Source organism: Natator depressus, chromosome 3, assembly GCF_965152275.1.
Source record: "Natator depressus isolate rNatDep1 chromosome 3, rNatDep2.hap1, whole genome shotgun sequence".
NCBI lineage: Eukaryota > Metazoa > Chordata > Testudines > Cheloniidae > Natator > Natator depressus.
In genome coordinates this window covers 161,408,582-161,431,279 of record NC_134236.1, presented here as the reverse complement: position 1 = coordinate 161,431,279, position 22,698 = coordinate 161,408,582, and the positions used below count along the sequence as shown (strand labels likewise).

The 22,698-nt window shown below is 45.2% G+C and overlaps 1 protein-coding gene across 1 annotated transcript; it reads right to left on the bottom strand.

Annotated features, from left to right (window-relative positions):
• Positions 1-1,200: 1,200 nt before the first annotated feature.
• HHIPL2 (HHIP like 2) lies at positions 1,201-22,306 on the bottom strand. Its single transcript, XM_074947109.1, has 9 exons — positions 21,859-22,306; positions 16,504-17,156; positions 13,668-13,811; positions 12,053-12,384; positions 10,091-10,217; positions 9,571-9,716; positions 7,794-7,875; positions 3,351-3,433; positions 1,201-1,737 (listed from the first exon to the last, which is right to left on the bottom strand). The coding sequence occupies exons 1-9, from the start codon at positions 22,234-22,236 to the stop codon at positions 1,355-1,357; spliced, it is 2,328 nt and encodes a 775-aa protein (XP_074803210.1). The 5' UTR covers positions 22,237-22,306; the 3' UTR covers positions 1,201-1,354.
• Between the last annotated feature and the right edge of the window lie 392 nt (positions 22,307-22,698).

The window sequence follows — 22,698 nt, the reverse complement described above, 5'->3', positions numbered from 1 at the left end:
GGTGACCAGATGTCCCGATTTTATAGATGTCAAGAGTAGCAGCCGTGTTAGTCTGTGTCCGCAAAAAGAACAGGAAGACTTGTGGCACCTTAGAGACTAACCAATTTATCTGAGCATAAGCTTTCGTGAGCTACATCCGATGAAGTGAGCTGTAGCTCATGAAAGCTTATGCTCAAATAAATTTGATTTTATAGAGACAGTCCTGATTTTTGGGTCTTTTTCTTATATAAGCCCCTATTACCCCCACCCCCGTTCCGATTTTTCACGCTAGCTCTCTGGTTACCCTACCTAAGAAACAATATCCAACCTCAGAGTTACCAGCAGTAACCAAACTATGTGCAGGGGAACTCCAGGGAACAGACTCACTGACAGCGGAGAGAGGAGCAGTATTGGCCCTCTGCATCTGGTGAAAGGGGTCAGGATTAGGCCCTCAGTTTATGTGATTTGGGGAGTGTAAGTTGCCATGACGGATGTCTGCCAAACTCTTTTCACAGTGTTTGGTGTTCAGTTTGCTTCAGTTGGGTGGTTTGGGTCAGCTTGAATTTTTGTTCAAAGCAATTGCCCAGCCATGGCTGGCCTGACTTTCAGCTGTGCTGAGCAACTCCAGCCCCCCTGGAAATCAGTGGGACCTCCAGGTTCTCAGCAACTTTGAAAATTAGGCACATAATAACAAATATGTCTAAGTAGACAGCTGCCTAAAATAAACACACATTCAGATTTTCTTTTGGAGTATTTAATAGAAGGTGATTCTTTTAAAAATATATTTTGACAGATAAGAAATTCAGTGGCAAAGGATGATAAAATACTGACCAAAAAAATCGGGCAGCTTCAATGTATTTATTCTATATACCGTGATTAAAATATGAACCCCCTCATAACCAGTTAAGCCCACCGATAGACACCTGCTGTCTAATCCTGCAATCCTTATTCAGGCAATATCCCTTGAAGGTTAAAAATCCAAATGCCTGAAAACCAATTCCTACCCTCACTGCACCTGTGGGACTGTCACTGAAGTCAGTGGAGGTTTTTGTATAACTGCTAATGTCAGAAAATGGCCTTCAAAGCAAGATTTGCAAAGAATGTGAAATTTATGAGGATGGGAAAACCTTGCTGCAGTTAAAGTCATAATAGGACATATAGTCCACTCATGCTAAACTCATGAAGTAGCACACATTCACCAAGACTGAATTTTCCCCCACATAATCTTATGAACATGTTATAGGCACAAAAACTGCACACAGGTCTGATTCTTCTAATAAGGTCCATGTTGGAAACCTCCAGTCCACGCCACAAACTGGTCTTCTTTTTCTCAATCACTTGCTTTCTTTTTGGCCCATTGGGAGTTCATTTGTGTTCAGAGGGAACTCCTTGATCTGACTCCTTTTTTCTTCTGTTTTTTCTCCTTCGCTGCTGTTGTTTTCTTGGGGAGAAGTTTCTTCTTGGCTCTGGTTAGCTGGGAACCTTTCCTGTCTGGCAAAGATGTCACACGTGATGCTTTGGATACCTTTGGAACCTTTGTCTTCTCTTCTGCTGGATCTAGTTTAGTCTTGGATCCTTTGGCCTGCCTCTTTTTGCCAGACACAGTTGGCTTTGCTGCTGACGGCTTGGTGGAGCTTTTTGGGGAAGCTGGCTTCTTGGCTTTTTTGGAAGTTGTTGTTGTGGTGGCTCCAGTGGAGATGGAGGATGTGTTGGGAGGCTTGGTTGTTGGGGGTTCATTAAGCAGTTCAAGGACAGTCTCTGTGAAAAATAATTAAAATGCTTCAGCATTCCTGGTTTAAGGCAAAACACTAACTCAGACATATCCCTGAAAAAGAGCCTTAGCAGACTGACAAGCAGGCAGGCAGACTAGAAACATATTTGCCTGTCAAAAGAGATTAAAAACTGTGATGCTTGAACACTGCCTCACTTTTTTCTCATTTTGAATCTGCTTCCTCCATTAAATATGAACCCTGGCTGCTTCTTGTAGGGTTGTTAAGAATAAGTTTGTTTTCTCTTAGAATGAAAAAAGATGATGGAACATTTGTTTAGAAAAAGGCCAAAATGCATAAAGAGTAAGATGGAATTTGCAAGCAGATTTTAATAAAAGGGTAGATGAAGTTTCTCTTCGGCAGCTCCAGTTTGTTGACAGGTCGTTATTATGATTAGTATTAATTATTTATCTTACAGTTGTATCTACAAGCCCAAGTGGGGCCTCATGGTGCAGGGTACTGTTCAACCTACATAATGAGAGGCAATCCCTGAGTCATAGACATTACAATCTAAATATGCAACACAGCAAAGGGCAGGGGAACTGAAGTATTATTATCCCAGTTTTACAGCTGGGGAAACTGAAGTGCCGAGAGATTAAGGGTTAGAGTCACAAAGAGAGTTAGGTGTTGTGAATGCATAACTTTTAGCCCAGTGGTTAGGGTAATTGCCTGGGATGTGGGAGACCCCCAGTTCAAGTTCCCCCCTCCACATGAGGAGGAAAAGGGATTCCACAGTGGAACAGCTTCAACAGAAGAGACTGAGGGAGACCCACAGCCTCCCATAGCTCAGTGGTTAAGCCACTCCCATGAGAGGTGAACCAGGCATCTCGCTCATTAAAGGGCAGTGCACTAACCAGTGGGCTAAAAATTATGGGGGAAGTGGACCTCCTCCTCTCCCCTTCCCTGGGTGTTTTTTGTGGAATTAGGTGGCCCATGAGCATGTCTACCAGATTAGGCACTTCAGGTAATTAAGGTGGAGGAGCACCTGTCTTCCCCTGGCTCATGAATCACTCGGGGGCCTAGGTGGGAGATAGGCATTTGGATGCCTAGAGGGAGGCAGCAGTGTGCATGCTCAGAGGCAGAAATTTAGGCGCCCAAGAAACTTTTACAACAAAAACCTAGCCACTGAGTGAGTTTAGGCACCTACAGGGTTTGGCAGCAGCCAAGCAGGAGTCTTGAGAATCGCACTGGTGCCAAAAACCTGGACATAGGTACCTAAGTCAGGAGGGTAGGCACCTAAATACCTTTGTGAATGTAGTCCACAGTGACTTTGGCTACACTGGGAGTCTGTGGCAGAGCCCAAAGTTGCACCTTGGTCCCCTGAGTGTCCCAATCTAGTGCCTTACCACAACACCATCTGTCCTCTCGTGTTTTCTGCTCATTCTGTTGCTGTAGTGAAGACTAAAAAACTTTCACCACTTCAAAACTCCTCTGAGGAGACTAAGCAGAAGCAGCATATTTAATATGCAACAGAAACATGAATTAACATATTTATTGTACGACAACAGCTGCTGCATAGTACTTTGGCTTTAACGAATGCTGTACATTTCAACCTGACAGCTCTGAGATTCTACACAATAAAATGAAAACCTAAGGACTTACTTGCCAGAGGAGCAAATGGGATACGCTTACTCTTTGTTTTCACTGGAATAGGCTTGTGTTTACACTTCCCAGGTGGAGCTCTCCTTGAAAATAGATTTAAAAGATAAAAAGGCACATGTGACTATCTAGGAAATGATCAGGAAGTTTACTTTTTCCAGAGACAGAGATCACACATCAGTCCTCCTTGTTAGGTCATGTGCCCTCAGGAGAAACCAGACCATTTGCAATTAGAGAGGGTCAGAAATTAGGAATGCTTTTCACAAAAAAAGTGTGCCTTTTCTCACTGAAAAATGTTCACGTTTTATTATTGTGGAGTAATATTTTGGTGAGATTATTGTGAAAGGTGCTACATAAAATTCTCTGTTCTTTGCTAGCTACCTCACTCTATAATATCACCAAGGTGCCAAGCTCCTCACATCTGGTCACCTTCAACAGAGAAAAGTAGAATAAAACAAAACTACATTAAATTGCAATGAAAGAAAAATCAGGATGGAAGAGCTATGATTGTGACACAACCGAGAGAGCTAGACTGCTACCCAACTCACTCGCTGTCCCTATCTGTTGAGATGCCAGAGTGTGTGAAGCCCTAAGGCCCTGACTTTCTGGAGCAACTCAGCTTTCATTGGAATTGTGGATGCTGAGCACTCCTGAAAATCAGGCCCTCACTAAAGTTAGATGCTTAATCAAACAGACAAGCAATGAGACCTAGTTAGCAGGGAACCCAGATGAGGTGCAGAAAAAAAGAAAAAAAAAATCTCCAAAGGACCATGGGCAGTGGGTATTATAGGCTGGGGGAGGCTGTACCTCCTCAAACAGCCAGGTGTGGCCCTGCCCACACTCCGCCCCCAACCCCCCTTCCTTCCCACTTGCTGCAGCTCCAGTCTCCTTGTGGGGTGGCTCAGGCCACGCCACCTGCCCTCCTGGTGCTTCAGGGCTGGGGAGGCTGGTTCTATGCTGCCCACACTCCTGGGGCTGGGGCTGGGGCTACGCCGCCCACCCCCCTTCCCGGGGCTGGGGAGGTGGGGGCTGTGCCGTGCCACTCCTCCCTCCCAGTGCTCCAGGGAGCTAGCTTCTGGCTTGGGGCTGGCGGCTGTGGGGCTCTGGCAGGGGGTGTGTGCAGAAGGGCTGGGGCCTCAGGTGGAAGGAGCAGGGTTGGGGCCTAGCCTCCCCCAGCTGGCAGTTCACCACCCATGCAAAGGACCAAGGGAAAGATTAAACACACAGTCATGCTCTAGAAGGCAGGTGAGGGGAGAAACTTCTGAAACTCAGCAAAGAAAATTGGTTCATTTCAGGAAAACTTGTAGAGCAAGCAGCAAGTCCTCCTGTGGAGTAATGCTGTTCATTAGTGAGCTGCATCCTTGCAGGAAGCTGGCCACCTGGAAACTCTCTTCAGGCTTCTTGGAAAAGGTAAAGCTGGGTTTCTCCATTTACACAGTAGAACCTCAGAGTTACGAACACCTCAGAACACATGCAGTAGCCTCTTGCAAGCCAGCTTTCCTTGTGTGCAAATCCAGAAGAAATCCCTACAGTACATTTGCCAAGTCATAGATGGCAACAATTCAGGAAAGTGCCAGCATATCACTGGTTTTCAACAGCCTCCTAAGATTATCAAAATGTAGCCTAATAGACCCACCCTGGAGAACTGATTCATAGCTGACCCTGCTAAACCCTATTAATCTAAGTTCATAACATTGGAATTCACAGGAGACTTAGAGAGTACAAAGCATTTTTAATCTGTTTTCAATTTAAATTAGTTTAATTGGGTTTTTTCACCTTTCTCTGCAATATGGGTCATGACTTGCCTGGATATGGTTCACCTCATCAGTCAGGCATTAGTGGCACCTGGGTGTCTCCTGGTCTCTGCCTGTGGCACATAACAGTTGAGTCTCCTCACGACTAACATGCTTTAGTTTAACTGAAGTCATTGGGCTCAACATAGGGGCACTGGGTGAAATTTAATGGCCTGTGATATGCAGGGGGTCAGACTAGATTAGTGCTTCTCAAACTGAGGGTCCCAACCCAAAAGGAGGTTACAAGGCTATTGTAGGGGGGTCACGGCCAGAGAGCCCAGCTGTGAAGGCACCGCCAGCAGCAGCGCAGAAGTAAGGGTGGTATGCTATGAGGCGGGGGTCATCACTTTTTTGTGAGGGGGTTGTTACAGCCTGAAATGTTTTCAAAGGGGAGCCCAGCAAAAAAAAGTTTGAGCACCTCTGGACTAGATGATCTAAATGGTCCCTTCTGACCTTACACTCCAGGACATGGGCACTTCCCTGGCACCGCCACCAATCCACTGCCAGACACCTGGGCTGCGGTTGCCCCACCCCATCCCCAAGAACCCCACCGTCTCCTCCAGTACACACACACCCCCAGGTCCCAGCTGCTCGTTGCCTCCCTCCTCCTCGGGGCGGAGAGAGCTAGCGGCTGGCGGAGTGAGGAGGCTTAGCCAGGCACTCTGGGGCCAGTGGGGGGGGGGGGCTCCAGGGGTGGGAGGAGCTGGCGCTCGGGGGGCTGGCAGCTTCAGAGCAGGGATAGGCTGGAGGCTTGGGGAGCTGGTGGCTCAGCACTGGCAGCCAGTGGCTTATCTGGGGGAGAGCCTTCAGGGGCGGGAGGGGCTAGTGCTCGAGGGGGCCAACCCAGCACTGGACCAGCCTGGTGCTCAGGGGGCCGACAGCCTGTCACTGGTGGTAGGGGCCAGCGGCTCAGGCGGGGAAGGGCCTTCAGGGGCAGGGGGCCAGCAGCAGAGGCTCAGCCCAATGTGGCTGGGGCTCCTCCAGTTGTGGGGACCTGTAGCAGGGTAGTTACCCCGCTCTGGCCCTGAAGGGGAAGCTGACTGTGTAGCTGACCACAGGTGTGACCACCTCAGTTAGGGCCCAGCTGGCCCTGATAAGAGGGCTGTGGGCCAGAAGCTGGAGGAGTCTCACTCTAGCCTTGGAGTAGGAAGGGCTAGCTGCCTGGGAACAAGATATCTAGAGCTGGAGCAGTGCTGGGGAAGGACAAATGGAGCTGAGGTGCTCCAGCCTGGTAAACTCCCAGGCTACAGGCCTTGGTAAAGGCCCAAAAAGGTACTGGGGTAGCCCAGAGATAGGCAAAGGTAGCAGGTCCTAACCCCTTACCAATGATGAGTGGCCATTACACTGCAGTCTGCCCCAGTGAGCGGGGCCTAGATGATGACTGGGGGTAGCCACTGAGGCAAGGTGGGTTTAGAGGGTTGGGGGTTCCCCTGGGAGGGGAGACCCAGAGCGTGGGGGTACTGCTGAGGCAGAACCCCAGCGTAAAGGGCACTGGGGTCTGGGAGGGACATGGAGCAAGCAGCCGGTGAGATACCAGCCTGCGGAGGGTGCTCCATATGCTGGAGAGCTAATTCCCAAGATGACCATCAGGAGGCACTGCACTGGTGAGTCATTGCTTTGCTACAGGGCTGCTTAGGGCTTCTCCTTTTATGGAGAGGGGTTCAGGGCTCCAGGGGGTGGGGCCTTGGGCAGCAGGGGGCAGGGCCAGCAGGCTAACCTCCCCAAAGCGGGCGTTTACCCGCCTGTGTTCCAAGACACTATGAAGTAGTGAACAATGTTGGCATGACAATGCTAAACACTTAAATCCTTTAAGCACAGAACCGATGCAGCAGGAGGCGTGGCGATCAAGCTCCCCATGCATGGCCCATTCAGTTCTTGGCTTGTTTGCTGAGGCTGACGGACAACAATGGGGCCAGTCTGCATTAACTGTGATCTGAACAAAAACTAGGGCCCTCAGGAATTTCCTAGAGAACACTAATTTCACATAACTCATTAGTGAGACAGTAGCCTTATGCAGGTTGGATTTGAACTAGTGGCCTAGAGGTAAAAGCACTGTAACCCATTACTGATCCCCCTCGTGTCATGTATCGTCAGCCATTTACCATGTTTTAATACTTCGTAGGTCACTAACCCCTTTGTGATGAGAGGAACATGCCAGCCAGGCTAAAGTTATGTTAGGTAAGAGAGAATTTTTGGTGAAAGGCCTTTTTGGCATTACAAAATTAATTGATGTTTATTTTATAGGGTCCTTGGCTGACATATAGACAGAAAAAGGCTACCTCCGTTGTGAACCTGAAGGGTACTGATTATTACTTTGTACTATTAAAACAAGTTTGTATCTTTGACTTGTAAAAAAGTCAACAGTTTTTAACCTTATTGTCCCCAAACTTTTAACAGATTTTGGACCAGATTCTATTCTCAGTTGTACCAGCCTAAGTCTGAAGTAATGTAAATGAATACAAATGTCAGTCTAATTCTAGAATTAACTTCACTCAAGCCAGTGGAGTTGCTCAAGATTTACAATAGGGTAACTGAGATCAAAACATAGATGGGTAGATTACTGATATATATATTCCACATCTATTGAGCCAACTAGATAATTTGTGGTGTTTATAAAGCAGCATGCAAGGGAAAACCAGATCTTAATGCTAACCTTGCAGGATCAACAAATTTGTAGATAGCTCCATGAGGTGCATAGGCACTGGGATAAGAAGTAGCCATAAAATAAAGCTCCCCTAAACAAACAGAGAAAAAAAAAGAATATAAGCTGTTTCAGATGCAAATGCACAGAATAATTGCAGGTATACTACCATTTTCCCCCCTTCCCTTGCCCCTCCATTACATCACATAATTGGAAAGGAAGACACAATCCTATTTGTTTCATTCAAAATCTTTCTTCACACCTTGGGCCTGGTCTCACAGTGTGATCCATGTGGGCAGATTGTAATGCCCACACGCAGACCCACTGATTTCAGGCATAGCAGTCCTGTGCCAATCACAATGCAGCATCAGGGCCATTGTGTCCCCCTGTGGAGGACACCCCAAAAGGTTATTTTATTGGGTATATCTTATAAGTGTACTTTCTAAAAGGCTTGTTTTTATCCAGTAAAGCAGCCAGCACTTATAAATAGAGGAAACGCACACAAACAAAATATTTAGCTGACTTATAAACTACCAAAAAAATCAAACAGGCTCTAGAATGGTTAATCATTTGGGACAAAAGTCTCTTGTTACTGGGCTGTTCAGGTTCATATTTGGAGAAATTGACTACTATCCCTAGAATTCGTATTTTTCATTAGCATCGGTGTAATATCTAGGGAGGTTATTGTAATTTGAGCAAATACCAAGCGAAACTATTATTGTAGTTCAAATTACATTACAGCACTGTGACAATTTTTAGAGGAAGAGTTGATACCGCAGTTTAACATCCATCCCTGCCACTTATTACTAGAACAGAGGCTAAAGCCTGTCAGTGTTTTACACTAAAACAACATTTCTCTATTCCCCAGGTCTCTGTGTCTCCTGCCTTATTTTTCATTTTCTAGACATGGAAGCCAAATGTGTAAGAACCTACTATTCCCCGGTCTGAGATCATCCAGGATCTTTTCCATTACAAGCACAGACCGATATCCATATTCTGCTGAACCATAAGCTATTATTGGAGGGCTTCCCCCTCTTCTTCCAAATTCTGCCAGAGCACAGCTGCCTGCTATCTAAAGCTTTGAGATCAGTTTTGCGTTATGCACTGGAGAGCTCTTTGTACTCAAGAAGCCCCAAAGGCATGACCAATGGATCTGCTGGTAATTTCACTTTTGTTATAGTCATGATGACATTTTAAATCCTTGACCAAGCTTTGAGACATTCCTACCAGCTACAGAAAAAGGAATTGTTTTTCCCCCCCGCCCCACTCTCTCTCTGCCCAAACCAGGGTCTCTTCAGACCAGAACTCCTAGTGTTGCCATTGTGAATGAGAATAGTGTCTTGATGAGGTAGAGATTCAGCTGGCTGCAAGAACTGGAGTGAAGAGGATCGCATTGCAATGACCCATACTCTTACATTGTTTGTTCGCTTGTTTAAATTTTAAAAATGTATATGGGCATGAATCCAACCACCCCACCCAACTTTGAGTGAGTTCAGATCCAGATTCAAATTTCAAGTGAGTAGTGAGCTCTATATAATGAGCTGTCATGAGTTCTGCATCACATGTGTCCGGGGCACGTGGGAAAAACTGACAAGGTCTCATGACTGGGCATATTTCTGAACTGTCTGAACCATCTGCGAACCCCAGCTGCAATGCTGAGATATTTTATCACCCCTGTGCAGTCGGTCGGTCTTCACTAACATTTCCCAAGGGCAGCCAAACCCCATATATTCGCCCTGAAACACAGAACCCAGTTTTCTGTACAAGTATGGTCAGGGAGATGCATTACCTGCCTCGTCTTCAGCAAAGGAGATGATGAATTTGTTATAGGAGCTAATCAGCCCAGGGAAAGCACAGGCTTTAGTGCTACCAATACAAATATCTTGTTTCTTCCATTTGTTTTCCCTCTCCTCTTCCTGCAAAGCCATAAGGTGACTGGATGAAAAATAAAACCTTTGTTGTAGGATTCAAATTTTCCATTCTCAGGGTTAATTCCTGCAAAAATCATGCATCACTGGAAGTAAAAGGTTAGTTGGAACCCTGATCCTTAAACTGGCTTTAATTTTCTTTTGTTGGGCCTGAATTAAAACCCCACTCCTGAAAGCTCTAACTTGGGTGAAGTTCAGATCCAGATCAGAACTTTACAGGTGCTGTCTCTGTAATGGACCAAACCAAACCATTGATCTAAATACGCTGACTGTCTAGGACGTTCACTGACTGGGCCAGAGGGGTTCAGAATGGTCAGATATGGAAGCCATACAAATATAAGGATAGCTGGATAGAAAAGAATGGAAACTTATCTCCCTCACCCACTCATGAAATCACCAAAAATGTAGAGGCCATTCAGGTTTGGGGATTCACACCCCCGGTACACGTATCCTCCAGTGATGGACTTCCCCACAGCGTGGCCATAGGCAAATATCGGAAGAATGTCATCTGTTAAATACACACAAAAGAAAAAACAGAACAGCTTTCACGGACTCGCTGATCAAAGAGCAACTGGTCAACAATACTGATGTATACAATGGAGGCCAAAAGGGCTAATGCACATGGGAGTGGCTTGGTTCATGTCAATGGGGTTTCACCCGTTTACACCAGCAGAGAATTTGGCCCAGGCTTTAAGGAGCTGCCTATGTGGCTTAACAAGACTCAGCTAGTGAACTTCATTATCATGCTGGACCAATATTCTTTACATCAGGTAAATGCTGCAGAGAGAGTTCATGAAACATTACATTTGGCTAAGTGGATCAAGCATTTTAACAAAGATTAACATTAAAAATTCAGTTTTCTACTGAAAAGACAAAATATGGAAGTAGGAAGTTGCAGCTCAGCTCAATAGATTTATACATTGCAATGCTCCCATGGGCGGCAACTGAAAATCATTCTGCTGGATCACACATATTACCAGAAACATAAGTTACTGCCACCCTTTCTGCCTGGCACCCTGAAAGGTGGTTCCAGCCCTTTTTGGGGGGGACTGACATTCTGCTCCTGAAAACTTTCAGTCCTGTCTGCACTTTTTCAGTATGACTGAGATTTTCTTTTTATGCTGAACAGCACAGATAGAAAAATGTAAGGAGTTAAAATCTGAAGCCTAGCAGCCAAGCCTAACACAGGCACATGGTAAACTTTCTGATCCTTAGGCCACAGTGCTGGACCTCGTTAAAAACTACTGGCGTATTCTGCAATAATGGCACCATATGGCAATCACCACCACATATGTGGTGTGTAGATAGATACTGCATACCTACACTCATATGCCAAGCTTAGTTCCCAGAGTCGTTTACATTTTATTAACTTAAGAGTGTGTTTGTAAACAAAATCCTTAAGGAACATAATTACACCCAGCTCTTATATTGTGCTTTCCATCAGTTGATATCAAAGCACTTTACAAAGATGATCAGTATCATTATCCCCATTTTACAGATGGGGAAACTGAGGCACAGAAAGGTGAAATGACTTATCAAAGACAGTCAGCCAGGAGTAGAACCCCGGTCTTCTGAGGCCCACTCCAGTGCTCTATCCAGTAGGCAACACTGCCTCCCACATAAGATTTGCTATAAGATCATTTCACCAAGCCTGGTAGCCTGCCTTCAACAGTGGCCACTACGTGACATTTCAGAGGAAAGTAAGTATTCCCCATAATGCATTTAGCCCATAATGCATTGAGGCCCCAATCCAGTGCCCACTGGACTCCATAGAAAGACTTCTGTTGACTGCAATGGGCACTGGCCCTTCGCCATTTGTGCAATGTGATGCACAACACGGAATTCTTGAGATGCCAGGATGTTTTGTATTTTGGTGCCTCTGGACTGGAAAGCTGGGAGGCTGTATGTTTTCTTATCAGACAGGAACATATTCCCCATCCTCCTGTACATGACTTCAGATTGCAGAGGTTCACTGAAAAAGCAGCAGTACAGTCATTAACTAAGTACATATTGCACAGTGTACTTAGCATATTGCTTTGCCTCTCCTGGAATTGACACCTCCTCATCAATTATTGGGAGTGGACTACCTCCACCCTGATCGAACTGGCCCTGTCAACACTGGTTCTCCACTTGTGAGGTAACTCCCTTCTCTTCCTGTGTCAGTATATAATGCCTGCATCTGTAATTTTCACTCCATGCATCTGAAGAAGTGGGTTTTTGCCCACGGAAGCTTATGCCCATATAAATCTGTTAGTCTTTAAGGTGCCACCGGACTCCTTGTTGTTTTTATTGCATGGGGTGTGCTTTTTCAAGCAAAGCTCCCACAAGAAGCTGTTGGCTTACCTAAGGAGGAATTATAGCAAAGCTTTATGTCATAACATTCAAATCCCTCCTTAGCTCTCCAGCCGTAGTTCCCTCCTTTAACAATGATGTCAACTTCTTCAAACCTGTTCTGTCCAACATCACCACAGAATATTCTTCCTCGTCCCTTGTGAGTGACTGGGTCCCCTCTGTCAACAGCACAGCGCCACATATTCCTGACCCCGTACGCATAGACCTCAGGGAGAGCCTTGGGGTCAGAGACAAAGGGGTTATCTGGTGGGATGCGATAATGCTTTCCATCTGGACTTTTTCCATTCACATCTATCCGTAAAACTTTTCCTAGTAATGTACTCCTGAAAGTAAGGCAAGGCATGAACAATAGGTTAAGGAGACTGTCAGGTAAATCAAGGTTCATAAATGTTAATCTCAGAGTTGGTGGGAAAATGGGAACATTGTGAAAATTTTCGTGAAAAATTTGTCCCTTTTTTCATCAAAAAATATTTAAAATTTTAAAAAATTTCAACCAGCTCTAATAAATATTGTAATGAACTGGATTAGGGGAGTGGAGGGAGTACACAAGCATCACTGCCCTCTCCTGAAGGGCATCAGAACTGCTTGGCTGTGTGCGATAGGCCCTCTGCTGCACACAGCTAATGGAGTTTTTCCTTTAGCTCACATAGAATCTGTGTTTTTCTGGCGAAGGGAGATATCAGGTCTCTCTCTGCTTTCCCTGTGAAGTTCCACGTGGCCACAGTGTGACAGCCATGAAGCCCCATTACAATATTCTTCAATCAACACAAAAACTACCGCCATAAATGATACTCATTAGCACCCTTGTCTCAGCAGAGGGGCAAAAGAATGGATGGACCATGGTAGCAAAACCAACCCTTAGAGGTGGTTCCACCAGGTCAGGGCTGAGGCACGGGGCAGAGTGGAGGGAAGCCTGCACTGCTGCTCCATGGGATGTACTGGTTCTAGGTGTGCGCAGAAGACTTCATTCTCAGGAAACATCAATCTACCATGGGAACTAACATCACTTTCAAGTTTTTGTCAAAAGCAATGTGCTATTTATATAGGTATATTCAGCTGCAAAAATAGCTTACATTAAAACTGGATTCACAAAGTGTCCCTTGTAAGGACATAAAGACTGGACTAATATAGTTATCCCGTGTAAATGACTCACTCGTGCTGTTTGGCATGGAAAACAAGGTGCTGTCTGCAGTCGCTGAATAGGAAACAACATCAATTTACAGATTTTCAACTGTCATGTAAAATTGCTCTTCACTTCCCTGGTAGCCAGTACTAGTATGCAGTTCTTCCAAGATATTAAGGCTAAGATCTTCAAAACCACTTAGGGGATTCGGATGCCAATTCCCAACAGGATTTGGACATCTGAATCTCCTACGCTTTTGAATTTTCAGGCTTTGAAAATCTTCATCCTAAAAGTAAACTGAGGATACTGTCTGATATACTGTAAATTGGGGGTAATCCTGGTTTACAATGACTAGTACAACAAAAATGCTGCTTGATCAGTCCATTCTCTTGTTTTGTTAAAAGTCCAAGTTCTGTCTCATCATGCATTAAGCCAATGCATTGCACTAGCATGAGAGATGCATAAACCTGTCCTCCAGCTTACTTGTTCTGAGCATTCCCAAATTTTCCAAAAGGGTCCCCAGCTTTCCCTCCGTCCCCGATGAACAGATATAGATAGCTATCCATGCCAAAGAGGAGCTGCCCCCCGTTATGATTTGCAGCTGGTTCTTCAAGTTCCAAAAGACTCCTAAAAAGAAAGAAGAGAGAAATAACCACAGATGTAGCCCCTGGACAAGATTCAGTGTCTTGTTGGGTTAGAGAAACATGTTACTATTCAGTCCGCACAATAAGTGGAACCCCTTATCTGCAGAACATATCCTTCCAAGATATCTTACTGTTCCCAGGCTAAGCAAGGACCTTTCATGTCCTTTGCTAATCACATCCCTCCATTTATGGGTATGTCTACATTTGAGGTGTGATTCCCACCTTGCGTGGACATAAAAGGAGCATTGTCTCCGTGGCAGCACAGGTGGCCTCTCGGGCTAGCCATCTCGAGTACAATCCTGCCTGCCCTGGGTATATGGCTAACCCAAGCTGCCGCCTGTGTGGCTGGGGACACATTGCTATTTTCAGGCACTAGCTTGAGCAGAGCTAATGCAGGTAAGTCTACGTGAGCTGGAAATGACACCTCCCAGCTCAAATGTAGAGACATACCCTAAGTCTATGATAAGTGCATAACCAGCAGGTGGGCACTGATTGTTCCCATTGATTTCATCTTGCCCTTTCAGCAAATGGTAAAATCAAATAGCTCAGTGGATCTTGTTCTTTTCTTACTGTAAAGGCAGAGCTCTCAGAAAGTTTGACAGTCCAGAGGCACTTTTCAGCCATAATAAACTGTGAAATCTATATTTACAATTGGATTTTTAAAATCTAATTTTGTTGGGTGCATTTTCTAGCACTTGATGATGAAGGTGTCAGGGGTCTGTTAGCGCCCAGGGAAATGGGCCAGACATCAAGGCCTTGGGGCGGAAGTTCTCTGTTGATCCACAGAACATGTACAGCATGGCTGCACCCACGCTACCCCACCATTGTACTTTCATCTTAACACAGACGAGCCACCTCTAGAAGTGAAAGGACACTTCAGTCCCCAGTGTCCATTCAATCCTTGACCTCTCTCCTCACACTACCAACAAGGACACTAACAAGTGCCTCAGTTTTCCCATCTGTAAAACGTGGACAATAGTACTTCCTTCAGAGGGTTCTTCGGAAACTTATTTCCTTTGGAAATTGCTTTGGGTTCCCTCTAGGAAAGGCATTACAGAAATGCCAAAACTTCATTAGTATTATTTATTAGAAGCAGAGTGCCCATCGTGCTGGGGGGTTTCTGTAATATGGACACTTGCCACTGGGAATAGGAATGAGACCCATCAGCTTTATTTCACCTGAGCTGCTCTGCAGCTATCAGCCACTATCCATATGGAATGGTTTCAGTCAGGTGACCTAACACCATTAGACTTTTTTAACCTGCTACTGGTGGGGGCTTAAAAATGTGATGTCATCTGTGCCCCTTGTGGCACAGAATCCACCACCAGCTGGGGCGCAACCAGAATTTTCCTAAGGAGGGGGCGTAGAGCTCTCCCTCCCCTGCACTCAGCCCCAGCTCTCTGCCCCACACTCTCCCCCTGTACCCAGTCCAACCCATCCACACTGCCTCTGCACCCAGCTCTGAGCTCCCTACCCCACACCCAGCTTCGTGGTCTCCACACCCCACACTCAGTCCGAGCTCTTACCCAGAAAGGTGATCAAGCTGAAGAGTAACATCCCCAGCAGGGCACAGACTAATCCCCTCCTCCTGCTGCATCTCTGCTTCCCCAAGAAGCACCAAAAAAGCCAAGATCCAGTCCCCCCACCCTCCTGGGCACTGGGAGTTTCCACTCCCCCTGCTCTACTTCTCCTTAGGAGCTGGGAGTGCCAGTGCTCATGGGCACCAGATGGACTGCTGAGGTGGGGGGCCAAGCAGGCACAACACTACTCAGCTTTGGCCTGACCATCCCAAAGTGACTGAGCCAAATTTCCAGCTCCGGTCAGGGGCCCAGGGGGGGCCCTGGGTCCCCCCCAGCTCTCCCTTAATTGCACCCCTGACCACCAACCACCAGCACAGAAATAAAATAACAGTGCTCATTCAAAAACACGAATCTTCCAATACATTTCAAAGTTTATTCTGGGTGAAAACTGTTTCTTGCCTTTTAAATGTTCACTGTGAGAAACAGGCACTGGATTTTTGTTTTATATCTGTCTTTCAGCAAGACTGTGAAGCTCACAAGCGACAAAATTATTACTAAATCCTTTTCTATGAGTGAAAGGGACGGAATCAGCCTCCCCAGAAAAGATGTTCTCATTCTGAGCAGTTTAACTTTTATTAGAGGTGAGACCAAGCTGGTGCCACTAAGAACTTCTGTAGTTCCTTTAGCCCTGTGATGTGTGTGTGATATTTATGTTATCATTGCAATAAAATGCCTTTGCAGTGGGCTATAAAAACACAGCCTATTTAATATTATTGTCTATAAAGCAATTTCAGAGCAGGAGTTAATTCTCTACGGGGGTCACAGTTTGAAAAGGTGGTGTGTTTGAGGCTGCCACTGTACTGCTACATTTCACAGGGCAAGGACAGGAGGCAGTGTGTCTAAAGGTTAGAGAAGGAGAATTTGGTGCTGTTTTCCATTCTGCTGTGGGCTCACCGTGTGACGTTGAACCAGCACTCACAACACTTTCTGTCTCTGTTTAGCAATCTCCTTAATGGGCCCAGCCAAACACCTGGATCTGCGCAACTTAGAATGGTCATGAGCTCAGTATTCAGATCCAGATGTTGCAGTTGGACAGGAACCTGTCCGGTCATATGATAAATTGATACATTCAAAATGGCTCTGAATAAGCTTTACCTTTCTGAGCGTGGATCAGCTTTGTTGACATCAGACGTTAAAACTTTGAATTCACTGATCCGGATCTTCTCCGCTTTCTTCTTGTCCATGTATGAATAATAGATGTAAAATTTTCTGTTGTGTTTGTGCTTGGGGTGAAAAGCCATCCCTAGGAAACCCCTCTCATCCCCTATCCATGGGGTAGCTAGCACTATTTTCTTAATATCTAGAAAGGGCTCCTCCAGTCGGCTCCCATCAGGCAAGTAGACCCAGATGATCCCCACCTGTTCAGCTACAAACATGCGGTGGGTGTTGTCATTAGCATGGAGCATCAGTACCGGATTCCTCAGCCCATTAGCAACCTCTGTCAGGCACAGCTGAAGGCATCCCTTGGGGTCCTCCACTACTGACCCCAGGTTGCGATTGAGGTCTGTGTTTTTCAGCACATTGGGGTAGCAATAGTCTTGGTCCTGTATGTTAAGGAGGTTACAGAAGCGGGTTTTGTTCCTCTCACAGCATTCTTGAATGTGTTTATCATTAGTCAGCAGTGTAATAGCAGAGCGGCAATTGAAATGGAACTCAGAGCAGTAGTCAAAGCAAAGTCCTGGGAGGTTCCTAAGAGGTGTCTGGGGGTTTTCTGCATCATAGAGATGTGCAGCATATGGGGAGCACTCCTATGAAAATAAATACAAACTAATTACATGTCTGTCTGTGTATACAGATTCCTGATGCACTGAGTAGCCTTCATCCAAGCAAATTGGTCAGTAACTTGCAAATAATTAGTAAGACAAAATAACCCCAATTAAACAATCTTGGAAGAGCATTTTCACTGCATTTTTCAGAGATATTTAGGGTCTTGATTCAACAAAGCATTTAAGAAAAGCTTTAAGCATGTGTGGAGTCCCATTTAAGTCAGTGCATAACCTTGAATTATGATCAAATTTAGCTTGAACTGGGATTTAAAACTTTTGGGTTCTATTCCAGGATCCCCCACTGACTCTCTGTGTGATCACAGACAAATCATTGAGGTCACCATTTTCACTCTTGCATGCCTAAAGATTGCATGCCTTAATCAGATTTTTAGATGTGCAAGATTTAGGTTAAGTGCCTAACATTAGGCAACCAAGTTTGAACATTTGGGTGCTCACAGCTCTGTGCCTCATTTTCCCCATCTGTATAATGGAGGTATTAACACTTACCTACCCAATCTTGCAAAATTCCACTAGTCTTTCACCCAGCTGGGTTTCTGTGTTACACCCTTCAGGAAATAATGTTTCTATTAATACTTGACCTGTATATTTGTTGGTGCAAGCTCTATAGAAACTAAAATACAATCAGTTAAATCCTGATGCTCCTCTCACCCTGGTTTTGCGCTGGTGTCATTCCATCGGCTTCAGGAGTTCTCTCTGCTGTACCTGTGTGAGGTGTTCAGGAGGCTAAGAACTATGGCAACTGCTATAGTATCCAAATGTGCTTGCATGTGAGCATAGCCACCGACTTTTCCCAGCGCCGGTGGGTGCTCCAGGCCCCTGCCCTCGGCCCCACCCTGACTCCACCCCTGCCACACCCCCTCCCTGCCCCATTGGACTTCTTCCCCAAATCCCCGCCCCGGCCCTGCCTCTTTCCCAAGCGCACCGCGTGCCTGCTCCGCGAAACAGCTGTTTTGTGGTGGCAAGTGCTGGGAGCTAGGGGGAGAAGTGGGGATGCGGCACGCTCAGGGGAGGAGGCGGAGATGGAGATGAGCTGAGGTGTGGGGGCAGGGCGGGGAGGTTGGCTGCCGGTGGGTGCAGAGCACCCACCAATTTTTCCCCATGGGTGCTCCAGCCCCAGAGCACCCACAGAGTCAGCGCCTATGCATGTGGGGGAGATATGCATTTCTCACTGGAGCAAGAAGCAACCTTAGCACCTCTAATCTTAATGAACTCCCTCCAGCCTCTACTCCTTATCACTGTAGTGCAAGGTCTTCTACAGTTTAAGGTATTGAACAAAGTGTACCCTCTAAGGGGACATTCTTTTCCAGCCATTCACTTAGTAGCCTTTGCTGTTTCTAAACTATTCACATTTCCAACTCATTGTTAGTGTTGCAAGGAATGCAGACAACCACCATTGTTTTGGCTAAATGTCTGAGGTGAAGGCATTCCTTAGGGTCTATGTAAAACCACCATGATTAAGCAATCTCATACTAATCACTGGTCATTTCCCATCTCTGTGGAAGGAGGGGACAGTGGGGGATGAGGAAAGGGAATGAATTATTATTTCAATTAATTAATAGAGCTGAAGATCCTCATATCCAGACGTCACTTGTCTATCATTTTCCCTTCACGACAAATGACTGATTTCTCACTAAGTGTAACAAATTGTAATTGTGAGCATAACACAATTAAATTAATTGTGACAAATCTGGGGCCATTTAGCATATCACAGTTGTCTCACTCATGTCACACAGACCTTCCTGGAAACAGTGGGGATAGAACTCTAATGCTTCTGCTTCAAAAAAGCACAGGCCCTTACCACTTGAGCTAAAGGAGAATCTCTATTAGCTATTAACAGACAGGCCCTGTGACACTCACATCTCATTCACAAATCATGAGTCAGCCCCCACCCCAATCATGATACTGGCTTAAGGGTTGGGAGGGATTTGGGGGAGGGGAGTTACAAAAAGAATAAATATTGTGTCCTTTGTAGTCATATTCTGGTTTTGAGCTTTTAGGATTCCCCCTAGCACATGCCAAGTTACAGGCACTGTGCCTCATCTGTATACAAATCTTAAAACATGCCAATTATGACATTAGCTAGCACATGCTAATATCACACCTTTCAATCCTAGTCTAAACAAGGTTTTATTCACCTTCCCCCTGCACCAGCCAGCTGAACAAGGAAACCTTACATCCTCTCAAAGGATGATGAAGCTGCCATTCTAGTGTGTGCTACCAGGGATTGCCTCCTGGGGCATCAGCTGCCACACAACCTCCACATACCTTTTTTCAGTGCTCTTTCTTAAGGACATCAAGGGCAGGTCTTGACCAGGGCTTCACATGGACTGTATGGACCAGATCCTCAGCTGGCATATCTCAGACTAGCTACCCTTTTACAGCCTCTGAGGATCTAGCCCTAAATGTTTTCAATCAGTCAATCAAATAATTAGCAAATATGGCCCAGACTGTCAGCGGGTGTAAATCAGAGCAGCTCCAGTGATGTCAGTGGAGTCATGTCACTTTATACAAGTTGATGAGTTGATCTTTTGCTTGCACTTCAGCTGAAATTATAAAGAGAAATGCAGGTGATCTAGGTTGTGACAGAGGCAAAGCTGTTCAGAAAAATACTTTCTGAACCACTCGTTACAAGAGTGCTCTGTAAACAGATATCGATAAGGTGCCAGGAGATGGCACTCAGGAACGTGTAGCATGGCTCCTGGGTTTTGTAGGACCAATAAAAGGTGTTGTGCACTACAAATACCTTCCTCTTTCCAGCGCATTACATCAGCTCTTAACACCAACTTGCTACCAAAGCAGGCCTGTTTGCTCTCCACTATTTCTAGCACAGAATGGATGCATTGGCTTCCACGCACCTGACTGAAAGGGCTTTGGCCATGTCTCTGCTACAAGTGATACAATGGCATAGCTGTGCTGCTCTAGCCCCGTAGTGTAGATGCAGACTGTACTGATGCAAACATTTTTTCCATCGCTGTAGGAACTTCACCTTGGGGAGGCAGACGCATCCTTCCGTCGACTTAGCTGTGTGCAAGATTGGATCCTGACATTGTAAGCTTCTCAGAGTCTGTTTTGTATCGTGTGCAGCACTCACCACGTGTTAACATTTAACAATCATTACTAATTATTCATATGTCCTTGATTTGGTGGAATGATGATCTGTCCTTACTACTTATTGGATCAAAGAGCTAGGGCTGACTTCACTTGAGGGGAAAAAAGCATTATGCAGAAGAACCTTGCTGACTGTGTTAATCCAATAAACAGTTGAATCTCAGGAAGTAGCCTAGCCTGTTCCCAGTGTGTTGACATTAACAGCAATAGAAGCAGAAGCAGGTCATTAAAAACTAGCAGTCACTAATCACTTTTCATCAAAGAGTTAATAGATAAGTCATTATTTTAGGATCTCAAGTTACTAAGACAATTATTTTTAAAAATATACACCAATATTTTTATAATATGCTATGAAATATGATTACAATGAATTCACACTAAGCTATACATATCAGGACTTATGATCAAAGTATAAAGATGCAACAGTCTTAATTGTTATTATTATCGTGTGTGTTTATTTTCTAACCGTCACATACAGAAAATCCTCCACAGGCCACTCAGTCATCAAACATTAGTGTGAATTATCTCTGCCATGGCCACATTAAATTTTTTCTTAGTTTATTGGTTGTAAGTGACTGATGAAATGTTGACGTTGTTTTTCTGAAAGCTGGTTTCTCCAAGGTGACTCCAGACTCTTACCAATGAGACTATAAAAGTGGAAGTATTTAGTAAACATGGATAATATTTGAAAGCTAAGAAGGATTAGCTGGAAGAATGTTATACCTTTGTGATAAGCAAAAATATGTTTTTTGGCTGCTTTGTGTTGGCATACAGTAAATCATGACCAGCATGATTAGCATACCTGTTAAAAAGTCAAGTCCTTTCTGCCCACAAATCATTGTGCACGCAGGAACCCAAGAGCAGCTTTTACTACTGAACTGCCTGCTTCCATGAGCCAGATGGGCAGTGGGAAGAAAAGTATAGGGGAAATGCAACAGCTGAAGCTTCCGGATCTTTCAGCTGCATGAATCTTCTAGCTGTTTCTTAATGTTGTTCTACTTTAATAACCACAGCGTTTGCAGTGTACTAGGCAGGAGCACAATCTAAACACATCCGTCATGAGACCTGGGAATGCAAACACTGTGCTTCATGTCCTGTATAATCTGCCATCCAAGTCACCCTGTATTTATGAGCAGAATGAAAAATAAATATTGATCTTTTTAATCCTCCCTTAGTTACAAAGGGGCTAGTATTGTCCCCCTCCCAACAGCGGGATACACTCCTCCTTCATTTCATCAGCACTTACAGCTATCAAAAAATAGTAATTCATTATTAACTATTGTTCCTGATGTTGTCACATGCAGTTATAGAACATCTATCCCTGTGGTACCTGGCCACACTTTGATCCCAATGCAAACTATGCAATAACCATTATCTAGTAACATTACCCCCACTGTCCCCTCTCCCCCAAATCCACACATCCCCACAGCATCACAAATGTAAAAGGGATGACGAGGAGAAATCACCTTCTAATGAAAACCTATAGCACATGAGCGTGCACACAAACAACTGCACAAACATACTGTAAACTTCAGGTTGAAACCCTCTGCCCTACCTGACACAGGATATCCTTGATATACCCTCCACACAGCTGGTGGCCCTGGGGATCAATGTAATCCATGATCTCCCAGTATTTAGCTGCAATGCTGTTGTCCTTATCCTGGTCACAGCAGCCAAAGGTCTCATAGGCAGAGCAGAACTCCAGGTGGAAAGGGGGCTGGAAAGGGGGTCTGTAGTCCAGGCACTGGGGGTGCCCCCAGAGCATGCCTGCTTGGCACAGCAAGGAGACAGAGAGGCAAAAGAAAAAGTTGGGGGACAAGTTGGTAACTCCAAACCTGCTGCTGTGTGGCCAAACATTAACCTTCTCCACTGGAGGTTTCTTGAGGTCAGATGTATAGGAATCCTGGCCATCTTTAAGATAAGGCCCATTCATCCTCTGAGCTTTACAAATTGCCAGCTGCAGAACTCAGTGTTTGCTCAGGTTTTTGCTTGCTCACTCGCCCTCTCCCAAGCTCTCTCTCTCTCTCCCCCTCTGAAGTTTACTATTTGTGGGCTGAGGAGAAACCCTGCAGGCTGTTTCTTTGGTATTTCACACGGCACATTGCAAGAATCTTCCCCCTCCCCTCTGCACATTTCTCATGCCCCCAAGAGCACTCACAGATCTAGTCCCTACAACTTAGTTTAAACAGGTTTCAAAATCATTCATTGAATATGTATAACAGGTAAACAGGACAATGCATGATCCAAATATATCCAACCTGATCTGCTCTCCCTATTTAGAATGCAAAGCATGCTGCAGCTGTGAAAATATTAGGGAAGGAAAATGAATGAATCACTTTCAGTCAGTACCTACCCTCTATTTAATTTTCAAGAGCTGGGTCAAACCTGGATCAGA

What these genes read in the sequence shown, in the direction of transcription:
- HHIPL2 (XM_074947109.1), bottom strand. Translation starts at nt 22,236, where the DNA reads ATGAATGGGCCTTATCTTAAAGATGGCCAGGATTCCTATACATCTGAC. An exon ending in GCTGATCCACGCTCAGAAAG is followed by an intron (nt 13,812 to 16,503) that starts GTAAAGCTTATT and finishes CTTTCTTTTTAG; the next exon opens with GAGTCTTTTGGAACTTGAAG. An exon ending in TTTGGGAATGCTCAGAACAA is followed by an intron (nt 12,385 to 13,667) that starts GTAAGCTGGAGG and finishes CCTTACTTTCAG; the next exon opens with GAGTACATTACTAGGAAAAG.